General features: G+C 45.4%; 1 protein-coding gene across 4 annotated transcripts in view; it reads left to right on the forward strand.

Annotated features, from left to right (window-relative positions):
• The window catches only part of banp (BTG3 associated nuclear protein), a 44,062-nt gene that overhangs the window by 5,340 nt on the left and 18,490 nt on the right, over positions 1-20,232 (forward strand). Inside the window, exons 4-11 of one of the 4 annotated variants that reach the window (XM_080438569.1) lie at positions 390-595; positions 839-928; positions 1,701-1,867; positions 2,659-2,898; positions 5,343-5,501; positions 7,111-7,235; positions 9,141-9,212; positions 11,426-11,470. In XM_080438569.1, coding sequence (XP_080294695.1) covers positions 390-595; positions 839-928; positions 1,701-1,867; positions 2,659-2,898; positions 5,343-5,501; positions 7,111-7,235; positions 9,141-9,212; positions 11,426-11,470 — 1,104 coding nt within the window. The remainder of the gene's footprint in view (positions 1-389; positions 596-838; positions 929-1,700; positions 1,868-2,658; positions 2,899-5,342; positions 5,502-7,110; positions 7,236-9,140; positions 9,213-11,425; positions 11,471-20,232) is intronic. The other 3 variants (XM_080438570.1, XM_080438571.1, XM_080438572.1) reach the window with 3 other exon arrangements.

Raw genomic sequence — 20,232 nt, forward strand, 5'->3', positions numbered from 1 at the left:
TGGAGCTACTAAGCTCTGGCAAATCATTAGCATGTTTTAAATGGCTTACTTTTCTATTCTAATTCTTGCAATTTCACTGTTCTGTTCTTTCTTTTTTTGTTTAATTTAAATTATAAATTATAAATCATACTATTTAATCACTTAAGCCGTATTTTATACTTAAAAAATATCAGATTTACAAGGGTCACATTGTGACGCAATGTCATATTGTGTGTTTTCTTTGTTGTTGACGGCAGGGATAATGTGGTTGAAAAGTGCTATGCAAATCAGGCCTTTTTTATTTCTGCTGTGCAGGATGCATGTTTGTTCACAGACTGCTGAAATTGCCCAATAGGCTTCTATACAGATGAGTGGTGATAAATGAGTCATCATACTTTTTGTTACTCTAGAACCTGTTGTTCTCCATCAACTCAACCATCTGTCAGCGGCTGGAGAGCATTGAGGCTAAGCTGCAGGCAGTCGAGGCCACCTGTAAGGCCCTGGGACGCAAGTTGGACAGCATGGTGTCCAACACTAAAAGCCAGAGTCCCATCCAAGTCCCCATGGTGGCAGGATCTCCCCTGGGAGCAACTCAGACCTGGAACAAAGTGCGCTGGTGAGCTCCATGGTGTTAACTGCATGCCAGGAAATGTTGCACCTCTGTTTTCCTTAACCGAGGGATCGAACTGAGAATGCCACCAAATGACAAAATGGAGATTAGCAAAAGGATAATTTCTTGACGGAGTAATTGCACATCTTTTATCGGTTGATTTTGCAAAGCTGCAATAACAGAAACTGAAAAGAAAGCATTACCCATCAATGTACTCCACATATTCATATTGTTTCTGTCTTCCTGCAGTGTTGTTCCACAGACAAATGTGATAGTGAGCAGTGACCGTCCAAAGGGGCCGGTCCACGAGGACACACCACTGGAGAACCTTCTCAGCAAGTCAGTGATTCTCATTTACGCTTTCTGTTGTGCATAGAATATCAATAATCAATATACATAATTACACCTTACAGACAATAGAAACAATTTAATACACAAAATTTGTGTTTGAATCATTATTTCTTTTTACTTTGTAGCACTAGTGCGCAGGGCCTCAGAATAGTTTTGATTGACAAATATGAGACGGGCCAAAAGTTAATTAATATTGCGCTCTTTCAATCTCTCCCTAGTGCGATTTGGCTTGCCTTTTGTTAGGCACGGCCAGAAAACAGCACAAATGCTGTTTGGAAATACATTGCATCTGAGGCAAATTAACAAGGAAAGACAGCAAGGAAATCAACACGGTAGAAACTTTATGAGAAGGGAGGGAGAATTAACGTTGGGCTGTCGCTGATTAAGATTGCACAGAAAACACTGGAATGTCAGCGCAGCAGCATTTGGCGACATCTCTGCGACTTTGTGCCAATCATGTATGTATTGTGTGCCAATGAGTAAACTATTCCCACACTACATAGCACCTATTTGCTACAAACAGAGCGCCTACGGTTAGCTCACAAGGCACATGTTCAGTGTACTAACTAGTGAATGTAGAGAGGAAGGGACATTAGACTGAAAAAAATAAAGATAAATAACAAACCAGAAACATTTGCACACGCAAAAACGCTCCCACGCAACTTGGAGCCCTGCTGACATAATAGCTGAACTCATATCGGTGGCTTACAGCCCAAAATCTTGCTGGTCCCAGTCAGCGTGTGTTTGTGTGTGTTTTCAGTACAGCAAGCGGGCGGCGGCAAAACACCATCCTAGTGAAAGTCCGGGTGCCTGACGAGAATCAAGATGACCAAGAGAGTGGCTCTGAGACAAGCGACACTGTTTCCAATGGTGGCCAAAGTGCACAAAGCAGCCAGAATGTCACTCTCATCACTCTCAACTCAGAAGGTGTGGCTTCACTTTGCTATTATTGACACACACACACACACACACACACACACACACACACACACACACACACACACACACACACACACACACACGTTATTCTCTCTGTAAAACATGTTTTCTCCCTGTCTTGTGTAGACCTGGCGTGACTATTTCATAAGGTCTGAATATTGAATCAAAAAAGCAGACTCTACTGAGTAACCGCGCTTTCACATGCACTTGAATGTATCAGTGAATGTGGTAGCTTGTTCAGTGGCTGATGCCAGGCCTGGGGAAAATAACTCATGCCTAATTGAGCATAGCCTGACTAAGCCTGTACGTTTTGTTATTGTTTTGTGTCTGACTTTTTGTGAATTGTTTTGAACGGTCTTTGCTCTGTTTCTTTTTCTTTGGAGGTCTGAGTTACCAGTCACCAAAATCCAGTCAGCCTTAGCTCACCACATCAGAACCCTACATGTTCGTGTAACAAATGTAACATATACAGCCTCGGACGTGCCTCCACATATCTTCAGAATTACACAAGTTGTCTATCTCCTTTACTACCACATGGGTGTGCTGTGGCATTATATGAGGTCACAGAATACATTGAGTGCTGTTGGGTATTATTTTATGACCCATTCTGCTCTTATCTGCAGAATGTGGATGGACCACGTTTGTGATGCATATACTATATATTGAAGTCCTACCACAAGCTTTATTTTCATGCTATTAGCATTAGCAAGGTAATGCGTTTCAACAGCATAGCTGTGTTTTAACATGCAATTCCTCCTCCTTTTTGTCCTCCTCTGTAGACGACTACCCAACAGGCACCTGGCTGGGAGACGAAAACAACCCAGAGACGCGTGTGCGGTGTCCCGTGTCGCCGGCTGACATGCTCCACATCACCACCAACTGCCGTACGGCAGAGAAGATGGCACTGACGCTGCTGGACTACCTGTTTCACCGGGAGGTCCAAGCCATGTCCAACCTCTCCGGACAGGGCAAACACGGGAAGAAGCAGCTGGACCCACTGATGATCTATGGCATTCGCTGTGAGTGTCGCCATGCCACCAACTTATGTTTGATTTATCCTCCGTCGTATGACAAACTATGAATCCGGCTTTAGGCCTGACCTGCTGCCACTGACTTAATACATACAGGATGTTCATTTTAAGACTACTGGTCACTTGACTATGCCCATTTTGTAAAAAAAAGAAACACAGGGTCTATGTCACCGAGTTTCTTTTTCCTGTGTCCAACATATGTTTTGAATTGTTTTGAATTGGGGGCTTTCAATTACGCTGTGCTAGATACGCCAACAGCATGACAAGGCACTGAGCTTGTATTCTGCGCTGCGCGTGCACATCTGGTACTTTTATCTGGTCGCTGAGAGTTGAAATATTTTCAACTGGGTGTTTGGATGAGCGTCTTGCGTTTTCAGCTGAGGAAAAAACCCACTTTGGTGGACACACAGCATTACTGCCTTATCAATGTTCTTGAGATAGACTTTAGATGCTAAGGTGTGCTAAACGCAACCATAAGCCAGTCTACATTAAGGCCCCGTTTAGACGACAACAGTCTCTAGAGAAAACAGCAAAATAAAATTTCAGATGTGCCTTCCGTTTAGACGACAACAGTCTCTAGAGAAAACGGCAAAATACCTTTTCAGATGTGCCTTCCGTTTAGACGACAACAGTCTCTAGAGAAAACGGCAAAATAAAATATCAGATGTGCCTTCCGTTTAGACGACAACAGTCTCTAGAGAAAACGGCAAAATAAAATATCAGATATGCCTTCCGTTTAGACGACAACAGCATTTTCGGGGGTTGAAACCGCAACAAAGTGAAACCCTTTCCAGAGTGAAAATCTTTGAAAACGCTCCGTCTCGCGTCGCGTCTCCGTGTAAACAATACGGGGGAAACGGCAAAACGTGTAATGTCATGGTTCACGCCGCGTATGCTATTACATCGATGTAAACAAACAGCTGTGATAGGAAGTAGAATGGAAGTGATTCTACGCATGCGTGACTGGTCTATCTAGCAGAGTGTCTCACCGCCACCTAGCCACCTAGCCACCCTGGCATGCACACTACAGCGTTTTCAATCACTTCGGCGTCTCCGTGTAAACGCAGAATAAAACGTAAAAACGCAACGGCACTTTCTCGCTTTCTGTTTCGTTCTGTTTTCTGATCGTTACCGTGTAAACGTGGCCTTCTTTGTATCTCTTATGCTCTTGCTCAGGAACTAATCCCCAGAAAAGCATTTTTATCTTCCCTATACTAAAGCTTTTATTATGCAGACGGTCCTCTAACAGATCTCATCTCTCAAGTATCTCTGAGCCATTTGACCAGCTTGCCAACTTCTCAGCAAAGAAAACCAACTGATAATTGCTGGGGAAGTGTTTAATAACCAGCATTAATCAGGCCATCTTGATCATCTAAATGTTCTTAATAGAGTTTAGTGAGCCAGGATATAGACCCCTCCTCTTCTCCCCACAGCATTTCCTGAACCCTCTGGTATGAAGCCCAAACTTCACCCGTCCCACATTTCAACCCTTATCCCCATTACGAATCAGTGTATTACCGCCTATCAGAGACACTGACCCGTGCTGCATAGCTCCACAGAAATGTGCACAAATATGGGCTGCAATCTGCAGGGCAGGTTACAACAACACACATTCATCATTGCATACATGCATTAATGCGTAACACATTTTATAACATACCAAACTCTAAATGACAAGCATATGTTGGTCACTGTTTTCCTAACAGGGCCATTCTTAATTCACCAAGCTCTTTGATGCGTATTTATCCAAATCGGGGGACGTGGCAGGAGGCAGAGGTATATTTACGAGAGTGCTGTCTGCGGCTATACAGTATGTACAGTATATAGCAAAAGGACGAGATCTATTGCTTTTAAGCGGAGTTGAGCTTAGACCCTCTGCTGGAAAAGATGTTCTGTCGAGCATTTTCTTATAAGGCGGTTTCACATACTCGTCTATTGTAATGTGCCAGGTTATGTACAATTGCTAGGCTACCCGCGTTTCCCCTCAGCTATGTGGATGTATGTGCTCGTGTTGTTAGAGGCAGATACGGCTTGACTATGAGGTATGTAAAGACTGGATTAGGGCTGGGTGACTTCCATGTGACTCGTGCCTCGTTCCTGAAGGGGAGAGGAGTGAATACGCACCTGTCCTGCCTGCCCACACAGGTTCCGTCAAGTGTGTAGGGGAGGGTGACACTAACCGCCGCCTGTCTGTACCACTCCCCGCCTTTCTGTCTTGTTTTGTACCTTCAGGCTCTAGCCGCCCCTTGAGCTGATGTAGGAATGAGCTGTCAGGTTGGTTGCAACCTCCCGACAGCTATTAACACTTTCATAGACAGCCTCTCAAGCCGCACGTGCGTATGTCTCAGGAGCGGAAGGGGGGCATGTTCCCGTGCACGTCAAAGAAGATCTGAACCCACATGTTGACCTTTGACCCCTCTGTGTCCCCACAGGTCACTTGTTCTACAAGTTTGGCATCAGCGAGTCCGACTGGTACCGCATCAAGCAGAGCATCGACTCCAAGTGCCGCACTGCCTGGAGACGCAAGCAGCGTGGTCAAAGTCTGGCCGTCAAGAGCTTCTCCAAACGTACGCCTCGTGCAACAGGCACAGGTATCATGCCTGTACACAAATAGCAAACATAAGCACACTCCCACATACAATATTTATTATTTATTTAGTCTGTATTCAAAGTACGGGGTTGCACCACATGAACACCTGAGTTTTGCTACCGCATTCAACTCCAGTGTGATACAGGTGTACAGAGGGTTAGTGGTTTGTGCCTATACTGTGGTGACGTGTAGATTGCATTGCAAATGCCTGCCAGGGGCCACCGTCAGCTACATACACATTCACACGCAATACTTATGCAGGTCATTCTTTTAGCACTCGTACAGCTTTTAGAAGACAGTGTCAAACCCAAGCGCAGATGCAGTTTGTATTGTTGCAGATGGTTGTAATCTGCACACAACAGCGCCTGCTGTCCTCCCCTCTCAGTGATCCATCACCCTTCACCTCTGACCAGGGAGAGTGAGACTGCAGGGGAAACCCAAATATCCTGTGAGCACACATCAGGGGTGAACTGTTAGGCCCCCGGCCCGGCCACACACGCCCAGAAGTGGACAATGCAAACACTAGTTCAGACGACATACACTAAGCTCATGCATTTTCTCAAGCACCCACTCAACCCCACACTCCGCTTAATCAGAGGACACGCTAATGGACCGGAAAGAGGGGGAATCATATGCCTTTAAAAAAAACGGCATCATTTATCAGTGGACTGGTGAAGAGCGCTCACACCGACAGCTGTAGTCTCCACGAGCCACCTGGCTGTAGCTTCTTTCTCTCTGGCAAACGATTGCACTGGGGATTATTTACTTAATTCAATGCTGAAGGATGAGGGGGGAAAACAACGGCTCACCCCAAGAGTAATGCATGTGAGGCTTTTGAGATACCGACATGTCAATTTTGGTCATCCCGTTCATGCCTCATGTTTTTATATTGTGTGTTGTCTTACAAATGGTCGACAGACAGCCTTCCTCTCTGGGGTCGTAGGAACCTTGTATGTGGTTCCATTTGTACACTTTCGGAGTTACAAATGGATAAATTAACGCTGAGGATTTTACTGTGAAGTTCTCCTCAAGAACTCATTCACTGAATCATCTTCAGTTCAGTCCACACCTCTCCCAAATGGTATTTTTTATTGCCTTCCATTTTGACATATAAGGCGTGAGTGTGTTTATCTTGCGGGGTGCGGTGCATGCTCTCCTGTCACCTAGTGCTCGTATCCACCTTGACAGTTGCCGGGCCAGGTAGGCGGGGCTTGTGGCAGGGCGATGGGTGCAAAGGTTTCAGACTGCCAGGGTGACTGTGGGTGTTTAGACTGAGGCCAGGAGGTTGTGTTTGGCTGCTAGGCCACGAGTGTGTTTGGACGTCTAGCTGGAGAGGCCTTGTTGTGTATTTAGACGTGTTTGATGAAGTATAAACACGCCATCATCCAGCAGATGGCCTGGGAATTAGCCAAGTCCCCCCCCCCCCCCCCCGAGGGCTTTTAGAATAATCATTTGTGGGTGTGGGTGTGTGGAGGCATGTGACTGTCTGTCTGTATCTCACCACAGAGGGTTATCTTAACTTTTCATAGTTTCTGTACTGAAATTGTTTACAGTGAATTCCTACACGTGAATAATGCTCATCATCATGCTGTATTGTTTGTCTCCATAAGCAGAAGGAGGCATTGCGGCCGAAACGACCCACATGGAGGCCGCTACCCAGCAAACCCTACACTACGCCCTGGCCAATCAGCAAGTCCAGATCCATCGGATTGGAGAGGACGGGCAGGTCCAGGTGGTGAGTGCCAGCCACTTTTCTTTATGTTCATGTGACTATGAGAGAGTTTGGATTTGAAATACAAATGGATGGCCTGCGTTTTAGCTGTGATGTTGCTTTCCGTTCCTTCTCTCTGCAACTTTCCCTATTTTTGGCATGTCATTATAGGTGAAAATTGTCAAACATTGTCATAAATAGCGAAAATAACTACGGATTACAAGCTGATCTACAAGCTCAAAAGGTGTCGCATCACGTCATCTTGTGAGCTTATAGATCAGCTAGTTTAGCTATTCGTCGTAAGACGAAGTATATAGGGCATAAGTCTTTAACTTTCTCAGACACAAGAAATAAATGTTTTCTTTCTTTCTATGACTTTTTTGTTATGTTTTTTGTTCTTTTGCTATTAACGATCTTCTTGTTTTTAAGCCGTTGCCATGGTAAGGTCATAGAGAGCAGGGCTTGTAATGCATGGGGGCAGATCTCACCACCCACTGCGGAGACACGTACAGAACTTAACAGGAAGATAGTGCAACTTATGTCAATGTACTGTAGGAGTGGCTCATGCTTGGGGATTGGACGACCTTGTACAGCTGCAAGGGTCAGAGGTCAGAGTCAGGCCCACAGCATTATGGGTGGGCTGGCGACCAGGAAGTCACTGGTCCTATTGTGATATCTGAAACATTCAGCCACACAATAGACAACCCTAAATCCTGGGCAGTTTGTTTTGGATCCAATTCTTAGAGATTTAGTCTGATGCTAATATGTAAAGACTGTCGAAGGATTCCATCTTTATTGTGGGTTGGAAATCTAATACATCAGCGTTTAGAAGTTGGCGCGGTGTCTGTGTGAGATCATAAAATCAGCATTTAAATTGTCAGATATCGGTTCATAGTTCACCACACAGCATGTTATTGCTAACGTAGTAAAAGCAGCTTGATTTTCTCTCACTTATTTACTGTAGATTCAAACAATAAATGAGGGGATACACAGCTGGTGGGGCAGAGAGCACATCATGGAGAAATCCCCGTAGATTATCTTGTCATAGTGTTATAATTACAGGTTTTGTGTAATCAAAGTTATGAATTGTTAAAGTAATTGTGTTTATTGTATGAAGTTCTGGTTCTGCAGGCAGGCCATATGCACACTGATTGGTAGCTCCAGGACCCCTCTCTGCACAGGAGTGCTGACAGTGCTGCAGAGCTGCCACGTCCATGACTACTGTTAAATAATGTTAACTGTTATTAGCTTGCCACATCATACAGCACTGTCTTAACCACATTAACCCTGGCGTCCCTATTTTGGGCATTTTGTTTTGTTGAAAAAAAGTAGATATACAAGCTCACAACGTGACTCGATGCAACACCTTGTGAGCTTGTAGATTGTCTATGTTTGAATAGCCAAAGTATAAAGTAGGCCTTAAGTGGTTAAGTAATCTGCCTCCACAGAAGATAGATGATGCATGGCTTTTGAGGCCCATTTGATTGATGATGGGTGACTTGATGTGAGAAAGGAGGGCACAGGCAAAGAAAAAGATCTGAGACAGAGCAGAGCAGAGGCAGAGGAAAGAGATGAGACCTAGATGGAAGAAAGCTCATCGCGCTGTCATTACCCTCTTGATATTCCACAGTGTTAAAGGGTGCAGCTGAGCCTGACATTTATGAGTGGTGCTAATGCGGTAGAGGAAATGATGCGCATGCTCTGGAAGAACTCCGCAGGGCTGGGCTGGGCCTCGGATGATGGAGCAGTCGGAGATCACTAAGCGAAACTGCACAAAGCACACACCCAGATTCAGATAATGCACAATGTCAAAATATGCACACAATATGCTGACGTATTCTTACATTACACAAGACACTGCCTCCCCAGATGCATGGGGATTAAGGTCATTTCATCTTTGTCTTCTTCATCTCTGTGTTTCTCTCTCAGATTCCACAGGGTCAGCTGCACATTGCCCAGGTACCACAAGGAGAGGAGGTGCAGATCACACAGGACAGCGAGGTGTGTGTGTGTGTGTGTGTGTGTGTGTGTGTGTGTGTGTGTGTGTGTGTGTGTGTGTGTGTGTGTGTGTGTGTGTGTGTGTGTGTGTGTGTGTGTGTGTGTGTGTGTGTGTGTGTGTGTGTGTGTGTGTGTGTGTGTGTGTGTGTGTGTGTGTGTTGATAAAAACACACCTTGAGTCATCTTTTTATTATTTTCTTAATTTCACTTATCACAGATCACATCACTAAGGAAATGTTGTCTCCAAAAGTGAAGGCTGTGGGTGGGGGGGTATGGCTGTATAAACTACTTTTGTGTTGACAGACCAGTGTGTCATTTTGCGCCATGCTGCAACCAGACTTATTTTGCGGCTTATTTGCCTTCCTCTTGGCAATTGCAATGCCCATTGTGTGTTCAGTGATGGGTCACTTCACGTCTATGCGAGCCCTTCAGAACTGATTGCCTTTATTGTCCAAACTTTTCAACCCATTTCCAGGGATTTCATTGATTGAGAAAACAAAGAAACCCTAACAACATCATTAACTGTTCAACTCGACTCAAACTGTGTTCTCTTCCAACCAGGAAGAAATGGAAACATTAATCTGCCTTCATGCTTCTGTCTTGTCAGTCGTCGTGGTTACTTGTCAGCCCCTGTCATCCCAGTGAGGAATGGGGCACGCCGGCGATATAGCTGACAGTTCTGAAGTCATTAGGGAGCTTGCGCATGAGCAGATGTTCTATATTAAGAGTGCCCAACTGTTTATATATCTGCGTACTTGTGCAGAGGTTATTACATTTGTTTCCACATAATGCCCAGATGGCTCGTGTCCCCCCCACCAGACAGCCTTGCATGCGCACACATCGACCCGGCCAGCCAGCTGAAACCCGAGAGAATCCGACTCCAAAACCGCACCAAGTGCTGCCTCAGCATCATTGTTAATGATTTTAAAAGGATGTGGGGGAGAGAGAGATTTATTCTGAGGCGCCAGTGTGTGCACAACATACACACACACAGATGCACATGCACATAAATGCATGCGCGTGCTGCACATCGCAAGACAGGGGCTTTTCAGGGCAAAATCAGTTGTCACCTTGACTGCGCATTTTTCTCATCTTCCTACCCCATGTACTGAACGCACACCGCGAGAAGAAATGCACGATTGAGTGAGAGAGACAGCAAGAATTGGAGGCAGAGAAGACTAAAGCCTTTCCTGCTCTTTGTGGCTGAGGCCAGCGACGCTCCCCCTCCCTCTTCCCTGCTTCCTACTCAATGATATTGTTTGTTTTTTTGGAGTTCAAAGCTTAGCAACAAAATCCCACTTCTCCCAACTGCCAGTCACAGAGTGTGTTTTCATTAGGAACGGGCCTCTCGCATCAAAGCTGTTGGTTTGAGCACGCTCAGAAAGGAAATTAGTTATTTGAGAGATCACTGTGCCTCTCCTCCATATGGCAGCTCAGACAGGCGCTGTATGGGTACATGTAATACAATTAGGGACAAAAGAATGGCTGAAAATAGACAACAGTAGGATGAATTATGATTAGCTTATAATGATGCCCTTTCTCCTGTGGACATTTTAATTTCAGTGTGAGGCAGCGGAGAGGTCGTTAATCTCTGCATGTCATTAGGAAGTGTGTGTCGGTATGCGGGTGCGGGCACACGCGCTCTTGTTTACGGGAGTCTTGATAATAGCCAGAAGTGACAGTAGTGTTGACTTCACATACTCAGGCATTGCATGCAGGCATCCTTTCCATTCCCTTGTAATGTAGTGTAAACAGTCCTCTGTGAAACCATGCATGGTCCAAATCCGTAACAACAATACTCACATGTTTGCCACTAACAAACCATGTGTTATTGTTGATGGGTTCAGGCACGGGTTCATGTTCGAAGCGGGCTGAAGGTTGCAAGTGGCAGCTACTGGTCTTCATGTTTAGCACCATGCACAGTCAATGATGTGGGGCTCTCAGGTGGCCAAGTCTGCGCAGAGGAAATGCCATCCAAAAGACTGCACAGTGCAGTTTCCGTTTGTGTTCTCTAAAGGTTTGGTTGTGAGCACCATCTGTTTACAATCCAGCAAATGATATTATATTTGATATGCCTGTGCTTCCCGTTATGGTGAGGACATAGATAATGTGCTGTAAAACTCAAATTCAAAAATGAGCATTCAAATGTCCCTGTGCGTGTGATATTATGACATCTGACTGTTTTAATTTACCGCAGTCTCCGTTCTCTTTCTCAGGGGAATCTCCAAATTCACCAGGTGCATGTTGGTCAGGATGGACAGGTAAGAACACACAAAGACACAACCCCCCCACCATCATGTGTGTAGACACGCACGCAAAACTATTCCACTTATAAGCCTGACTCATTTGAGTTCCACTAATAAGCCTCTCTCCAGATGTTGAACCATGTTCCCGTCTCCTCAGCAATTTTCATGCATTTTGTGTATACACCACAACTACCACTGCAACTAGTTGAGACTAAATAACATTAGGGTTAAGCATGTGTGGCTTTGTGGTATCAGAACAGCTAGTCGGCAGGCCTTTTGTCAGATTGATACATGGGCCCTCGTCAGATCTTCCATAGCTGACTCATCATGTGCTTGATGGCACAGCGTCCTGTAGCCTCTGGCCTGTGTGAGCTGGCTATTTGTTCTGCTGATGCATCAGACATGGATGGATATGGCCGGGCAGCGCTCCATCATCCCCAGGCTCCCTGGACCAAGATAAAAATCTCCATCTCAAGCCATTGCTCTCTCACACAGACATACAGATGGCTTAGTGATTCTCAACTTTTTTTATTTTAGATATGCTAGTTTGATATGCATTAGGCCACACACCCCCATTCGATACAATGTTGTGTTAATTTAACTCTGAAATGGACATTTGGTTCCATCTGGTTTAGGCTATAATATATTATGCACAGACACACAGATGCACACACATACGCACTTACCTATGCTGTGCTTTCCCATTTGCTTGTGTTTTGAGTGTTTTTTTCTGCTCTCCTCTCCCGTGCTCGCTGCTCGCTTTTTTTAAAAATGTTTTGGACTGAGGGCGCTTCCTGTTTCTCTGTTCTTGCCTCCGGGATCAAAGCGAGTCTCTCGATCAAAGCGGTGCAGGCCTGTGTGTGACCATCACAGATCACAGATGGGCGCCGCAGATGAGCACATTATTTCATATTCATGACCTCATCATGTGGGTCTAGAAAATAGAAGCACGGCTTTAGGGGAGGAAGCTCTTTCTCACGCTCCCCCCTGTCTAAAGGTTGCCATGGTTTGTATTTGCTCTTTCTGGGGACAGATTTTTTTTAATATATCTGTTTATTGGTTTTTTTTACAGGTTATTTTTCCTCCCATATGAGGACAACATTCGTAGACTCAAAATGCGAGCATGTATATTGTACATAGGTACCCCTCATTTCCCTCCCATCCACCCACTCACCCTCCCGCCCACCCACTCTTCCCGGTTACTGAGACAGTGCTACAATCAAAAAGAAAAAAACAAAAACATAAATATAGACAGCTTTTCCTTTCCCTCTCCTTCCCCGCCTCCCCTCCCCACCCCCCTCCTTCACTTTCTTAGAAAGTTCTTAGAAAACAAGGGAGGGGGAAAAACAAAAACAAAAACAAAATTCAAGACAGGTGCTTTTCAATAAGCACCAGTGGTGGGAATGTTGACTGCTGGACAGCCAATGAGAGCTACTCTTGATAAGCTAGGCGGTCGGCATCCATTTAGCTTAATGCTTCAGATTCTGGGGTGAAGAAAGACTTGGAAGCCAGCCCACTGTCAACTCAAATCAAACTCTGGAACTGCATGCACGGTGGCTCCCATGTGCTGTTGGCCGCTCTATTGTTCTATTATAATCATGATTAGGATCTATGTCATCCAATTTATTCATATGTTTTAGTCATCCTGATGTGTCACGGCTGTGTGCGTGTGTGTCTGCACACGTGTTTATTGTGGTGTGTGCGCTGCATGCATCTGTTTTACATGAGCCATTGCGTTGTTTGTATTGTTTTATTGTCTTTGGGGTTGGATATGTGTTTTCAATCGATTACGAGGTAATCGGCCCACATCCTCGCGTCCGTCTCTCTCTCACACTCTCCTACTTGTGTCCTAAAATAACCTGCTCACTGAGCCTCATGGCAGCATTCCTGTCTGTGTCTCTCTAGGATCTTGGCACAGGGTTTTGGACAAATTCTGGTTCGGATTTTGTGCCACAACACAAAAGTATTCAGCCGTTGTGCAACTAGGTTCACAAAGTTCATCATCGGCCAGGTTTTTGATTTGTGTGTGAATGTGCCATGGTTTCTATGAAGGTATCCTGTCTATATGGTAATTGTGCCTTGGCAAGAACTGCATGCATCACCATCCACAGACGGCCGTATGAAAAAAAAAACTTTCTTTTTGAATGACATGTAGAATGTGTCTAGGCTTTAAGCCGGTTTTATACTTAGTTGCGTGCCAGTATTGCGCACCAACTATAGCAGATATACAAGCTCACAGCACGCCATAGCGCAGCAAAGTATGATAAGGCTTTTAGTGTGTCATTGAAAAGACACAGTGTCGTATAGAACCTAGGAACGGGACAAGGGCGGTTATTCCCCTCGCGATGCCTTGTTGCCTCTTCCAATAAAGCTTCTCTATTTTCTCTTTCTTTTTAGCTTGAGTTAGATAGTGTCTGTAAAATGATCCGAGTCCAGTGCCAAAACAAACGAGTGACTTCTAACCTCGTTTTCCAGGTCTAGCTTTTCACACACAATGCACGCACTGGAGCACTCGTGTACACGCACGTGTACACACACACACACACACACACACACACACACACACACACACACACACACACACACACACACACACACCTCGATGGCTGCATCCCTTTGCCTGCATATTCCCATGGAAAGAGGCAGGAATAGCTCCTTGAACTTGAGCCTGGTGTGTTTTTATGTCAGTGATTCAGACGGCTTTTAAAACTGATAGAACCCAGAAAAGGACATAGAGACACTTAAATGCGGCGAGACCCGACCGAGTATGATATTAATTATAGTGGGTGTAGATATGAATGAGAGACATTAGGTTGTTTTCTTGCGTTGATTGCTGTCACATAACGCAGGCCTCAAATTTGTTAGAAAAACATCAGAAAAAATACATTAGTGATCAGCCTTAATCCTGATGCGTATTTTCTTCCATGTCTAACTTGTCTGTTTATAGAAGGGCTACATCCGATGGGCCTAAGCATGATGTCATTGTTGTTCTAATCCAGCGGGATAGCGCTGAGTCTGTGTCAGTACTCAGTAGAGCCTAGCCCACACTATATATCACACTGGAACCCTGCCACAGATCTCTCTCTCTCTCACTTTCTCTCCCCCTCTGGAGGTCGTTTCCCTTTTACGCCCCCCCGACCCCCCCCCCACCCCCCCATGCTTTTCATCTCCCCGTGCTATAGATAGACGCTCCTCTCCGGCGAGCAGCTGGGTGCTTCCCTCAGCGCACCTCACTTCCTCTGCCCTCCTCCGCAACACAGCTGTCGGGTGGCCCCCTGGTGGTGTGGGGTTATGATGCCGGGGCAGGCGTGTGTGTGTGTGTGTGTGCATGCGTGCGTGCGTGCGTGTGCCTGTCTGTTCCTTGTGCAACTTTATCTTAGCCGGCCAGTGGGAATGCTGGCGCTAAGTATGCTATCCTCGATGTTGTAGGGGTTTTTAACTCTTTATTAATTACTATTTACTACTATTACTTTTTTTAACTCTGATTTGGGGAGCAAAATTACCCATTGTTTCCTACTGGCTCACCTGCCAGTGAGGAGTCCCCACCGGGAGGATGTAGAGCCTCCCTGCCCGGCTTCCCTCCCCCGAACACGGGCCAATTGTGTTCGTATAGACGCTCGACAAAGCCCGATGCACCACGGTGGATTCGAACCCCCATGTATAGCCTTCTTGGCTGTAGTAGGGCTTTTACACAACTTAAAGCTTCAGTCTTGCTCTGAATGCTAATTGCAGACTTGTAATAAAATATACACAATTAATTGTGCACCCATGGAGGAATTTGACTCCCAGATGTAGGATTTGGGTGCTAGTTAATGGACAGGAGTTCACAGAGATATCAGTTTCTCTGTAGCTGAAGAAACAGGCATTGTAAAAACCTTGCAAAGGCTTTAGGCTGACCTCTCTCTCCCCCCACCCGGTCCTGCTCTGTATCGTGACAGCAGATTTATAGCCTGCTACGAGGGAGCAGTGTAGTGGATTACTCACTTTGAGAGTGTTTCTGCATGTCTGCGTGTGCGGATTGAATGTGTGTAGCTTTGTCGCACAAGTGTTTAATGCGTATTTCAACCCTGTGTTAGCCCTCAAACCATGCGCCACAGTGGCTGCTGAAATTTTGGACAAAGCTGGATCGCAGGCTTTATGTTGTCCCATTAAATAAGCAAAACCTTTCATGCTGATGAGAGAAAAAGAGGGTGAGAGAGATGGAGAGGAAGCGAGAGAGAGAGCTGTCCTGGGCAACTGTAAATTAACTGTTTTACTGCACTCCACTGTTTGCTTCAACCTGTTATCTAGTGCCCTTCTCTCTCTGCTGTGATCTAACCCGGTGCTGATGCAGACCAAATGGAGGTTTGCAAGATGAAAGGAGCGACTGATTACGAGGAGGGGAGGAGGCAAAAGGAGAGACCGTCTGGAAGAGATGTTCTCTGTTGTCCTTGAGTGAAAGCTGAGAGGCGAGAGTAGCTGTGAACTGGATAGGAATATCACTTTTTGTCTCTCTCTTCCTCCCTCACTCACTCACACACACACACACACACACACACACACACACACACACACACACACACACACACACACACACACACACACACACACACACACACACACACACGACACACACACACATCCACCCACAACCCTGCACTACATAAACAAATTTGTGGTATTCAGTGCCAGTGTGGGAGCTCTCCCATGTATTGAAATGAAAGAAGGGCAGCAAAGCGTGTCTTTTCAGCAAGCCTCTTAGTTCTCACCAAGTTCATGGTATTCTGACTGTCTCACACTGAAGTCCAACACATCTTCCCCTCGGGGGGAGAGCCATAAACTTCTCTACCACATTTGCAGACCCTGCCATCGAAAAAGGCCTGCATCACTGACTAATTCTGACCTGGCTTTGTTGGGGGTGGATGTTGAGTTCTTATTCACTTCTCTTTTGGCTCAGAAGCCCCTCACACACGTTCAAACAAACACATACTGTACTCCTCACAAGCACACACACGCTACCCTCATCCATCCAGCGAACCCCTCAGCTTTCTCTTCCTGCCAAGCATATGTTGCGTTGCATCTGTCAGAGCCTCCCTAGCTGCCTTGTTCTGGGTCAGTGTGGGAACTGGGTCACAGTACACAGAGTCCAGCTCAGCACCACCAGCACCACTGCCAGGACCTACGAACACAGAACCGAACTTGGCCAGGCCAGAACCAGGAGAGCGAGGGTGGTGGGCGTGAAGGTTTAGAAGAGGCCAAAGGAAGAGAAGGAGAATAAAGAGAGAGAGCGAGTGATGGAGAAGTAGTGGACTAGTTAAGGGAAAAGGCAGTCTTGATATTTGGCTCTTTTGCCTGTTTGGATCCAATTTTCTCTGAGCTCATGTGTGTGTGTGTGTGTGTGTGTGTGTGTGTGTGTGTGTGTGTGTGTGTGTGTGTGTGTGTGTGTGTGTGTGTGTGTGTGTGTGTGTGTGTGTGTGTGTGTGTGTGTGTGTGTGTGTGTGTGTGTGTGTGTGTGTGTGTGTGTGTACTTGTGAGGGTCAACTATCCCCACAAGTCTAATAGAACGTGAGAAATAGACAATTAGGAAAAGATTCAGGATTAGGGTTTGACATTTAGGAGTTAAGGTCCTTACACACCAGGGGCGATTTTTTCATGCGAATAATATGTTTTTTTTTAAACCTTATAAAGTCGATGCAAGCTTCCACATCAGTTTCGCGGAGTGAAAAAGCGTCTTTTATTCATTCGGGCCGAGTCCGAATTTGATTTCTACTGAGCCGACACGCACCGGAAATAGCAGATCTACAGGCTCACAAAACATCCCAGCGTGACACGTTCTTAATCGGTTATTTTCGGCTTTAGGTTTAGGGTTAAAAATGCATTTAAAAAAAAAAATGGCATTCATGAAATTGCCCTCCTAAAATGTTGATGTCCTCACAAGTATAGTAATAGGTACGTGTGCGTGTGTGTGTAAGTGACGGACCGCCGCCAAACACGTCGCCTCATAATGGGTGCAGCAAGTTTGCTTCAGCAAAGGTGTGGCAGCTTTGGTCAGCCGTCAAATCTCATGATTTGTCATGTTCTACAATACAAAGCAAGATGCTTGAGCAGTTTGTAAGACTCATTTAGAGGAGTAGTTTGTTGTTATTAGTTCTTGAGCAAACCCTTGGCCTGTAGCACAGGCTATTTAATTGCTCTATTTCTCTCTCTGCCCAGGAATGTTGCTGATAGTGTGCATGGATCTGTTGAAAGTCCTGTAATCCAGGGTAAGAAGTTAGACTGAGGTGAGGCTTTTTGGTGGGCTAAGAATTTGGGGGGGGGGGGGAGAGAGAGAGAGAGAATGAAAGAGAGCTACAAACGAGGAGGTTTTACGACCCTGTATAGTGTACGTTTATTGTCTGTGCGATGCTTATAAGAGCTCTATTAGTGGTAGATCCTGTTTCAAAAGAACAGTGGTCTGCTTTGTGTCCTTGTGGCATCATGGTGGGGAGATAAGAGGTCAAGATCAGGAAATCCTCTGCATAATCTGTGCAGCTCTGTATCTGTGCGTGCGTGAGAGAATCTCCTTGTGCTTATGAGCTTTGTGAGTGTACCTGTATATTTATCCCCACCAGGCCACTACTCAAATGGATTTTGTTCAAACCTCACGCATATTGGCACACGTTATCTATGTAGTCATGTGATCAAGAAACATCTGTCGGATCTTTCAAAGGTTTGTGGGAGTGGCCCGTTTTGCACAATATGCAACAAATCATGAATGCAGTGTCCAATTGCCATGAAACTTGCACGCGCATTCCCACTAGAATTTTTCTAATCGGCTTCATGGTGGCGATATACAGTATGTAGTAGGCCGGTTTACATTTTGGCCTATAACTCTTGAACCATAGGTCGCACAATGAAATCATTCCCCTGGATTCCTTGGATCATGACACCACTACCGATAAAGGCCATGCACATTACTACTGATTTTCCACCATTTAGCATTTTTTGACAGAAAACACTTTTTGCTACTACTCCAGTACTCCTACAGATTTTGTCCAAAACTCACACTAATTGGTAAACCTTATCTCTGTTCATGTGATTAAGATGTATCAAATTTTTGAGCGGTGCCAGCCGAGTGTGTTCGTCCGCATGTCTGTATGAGCACAGCAACAACAGATGCAACTGATTGCAACGCAAAGATGCAACCAGTTACACTAATTAAACTCAAACAGGAGTCCAACACATGCGCCACTTAAAGACATGCACACAGAAGCTTCCGGAGGCGTGGCTAAGCAGATGGCTGCTTGAGATTTCAGCTCTCCCCGGTCAACGAAATAAACCTCTTCAAACTCGAGATAAAAAGTTTCAATTACAGTAAATGTTGTTGTAATGAGTAAGAGGATACAAACAAGGAGTCAAACAGTTAAAAATATTCGAGAAGACATCACGGAAAACACCGAAATGGAGGAAGGAAGAGACGCGGTTCAAGACGGACAAAGCGACAACGAAGAGACAACAGCTGACCTAATCAAGAAGGGAATGGAAAGCATAACTCAAGAAATAAGGGATCTTAAAAGGGACCTGAAGAGTGAGTTAAGCACTTTCAAAGAAGAACTTAAAAAAGAACTGATGGCAGACCTCAAAGATTTCAGACAAGAAATAGATAAAAAACTCGACGACGCCACAAAAGACATCCAGAAGCAAGACACGAGAATCGACGAGGCAGAAACCCGTATAGCAGAGACAGAAGGGTGGAACGGTACCGTAAAGGACGCGCTGCTCGTGTCTCTGGAGCAACAGCGAGTGTTACAAGAAGCCTTAACAGAGCTCGAGGGTTTTTCCAGGAGAAACAACATGAGGGTCTACAATGTCCCAGAAGACACGGAGAAGGACGGCACAGTCCAGGAATTCATCGAGAAACTACTGATGACAGAACTTTCCTTACCACCAGAAACCAACCTACAAATACAAAGAGCTCACAGATCTCTAGCCCAAAAGCGAGGTCCAGAGTTTCCAGCACGATCCATTGTGTTAAACTTTCTGCAGTTCAATATCAAGGAGATGGTCCTCAAAAAAGCATGGCAAACGAAAATTGAAATTGGGGGCAAACGCCTAAATTTCAACCATGACTACCCAACTGCAGTGGTACAGAAGAGAAGAGAATATCGCGGAATTAAATCGGCATTAACAAAGAAAGGAATTAAGTTCCAGACACCTGGTGCCAAGATCAAGATTAAGTGGACCAACGGCACACGCACCTACGACGACGCCAGGGAAGCTGCGAGGGAGCTTTCCAACAGAGGGATCGCCGTGGAGGAACCGGCCCCAGTCGCTTCGACCACGTCGGAGACGGAGGCTCAGCAGCTACAGCGGAGACAACCATGGCAGCGTGTCGGAGGAAATCTGAGAAGCAGAGGAGCAGCACATCGCGCAAAGGAAAAACTCAAAGCTTTCCAGTGGAGTAACGGTACATAAAAGGTAGAAAAGGAAAAAAAAAAGTGTGCCAAATGAATCCAGGATTAATGTTAGGTGGACTGTTAGGTTGTTAGTTTAGCTCCTATACGACAGATGAGCCGATAAATAAGTTTTAGCTTTTATTGTTGCCGCGGGTTCCCAGACCTGCGTTGTTTTGAAAGAGGCTCTGTCGATCTTTTGAATAACTATCCAGACATGCAAAAGTGTCACTTTTCAGCTACAGTCACCTTTTTGAACCCAAATAGGGCAATTGTGTGACACCTGACCCGAAAGAAAACAACATGTTGTCACCTTTTTCACCTCGGGGCTGTTTGCATGCCTGACTATCACCGACATAAAAACGT

The sequence above is a fragment of the Gymnoscopelus braueri genome (assembly GCF_963280865.1).
Source record: "Gymnoscopelus braueri genome assembly, chromosome: 9".
Lineage (NCBI taxonomy): Eukaryota > Metazoa > Chordata > Actinopteri > Myctophiformes > Myctophidae > Gymnoscopelus > Gymnoscopelus braueri.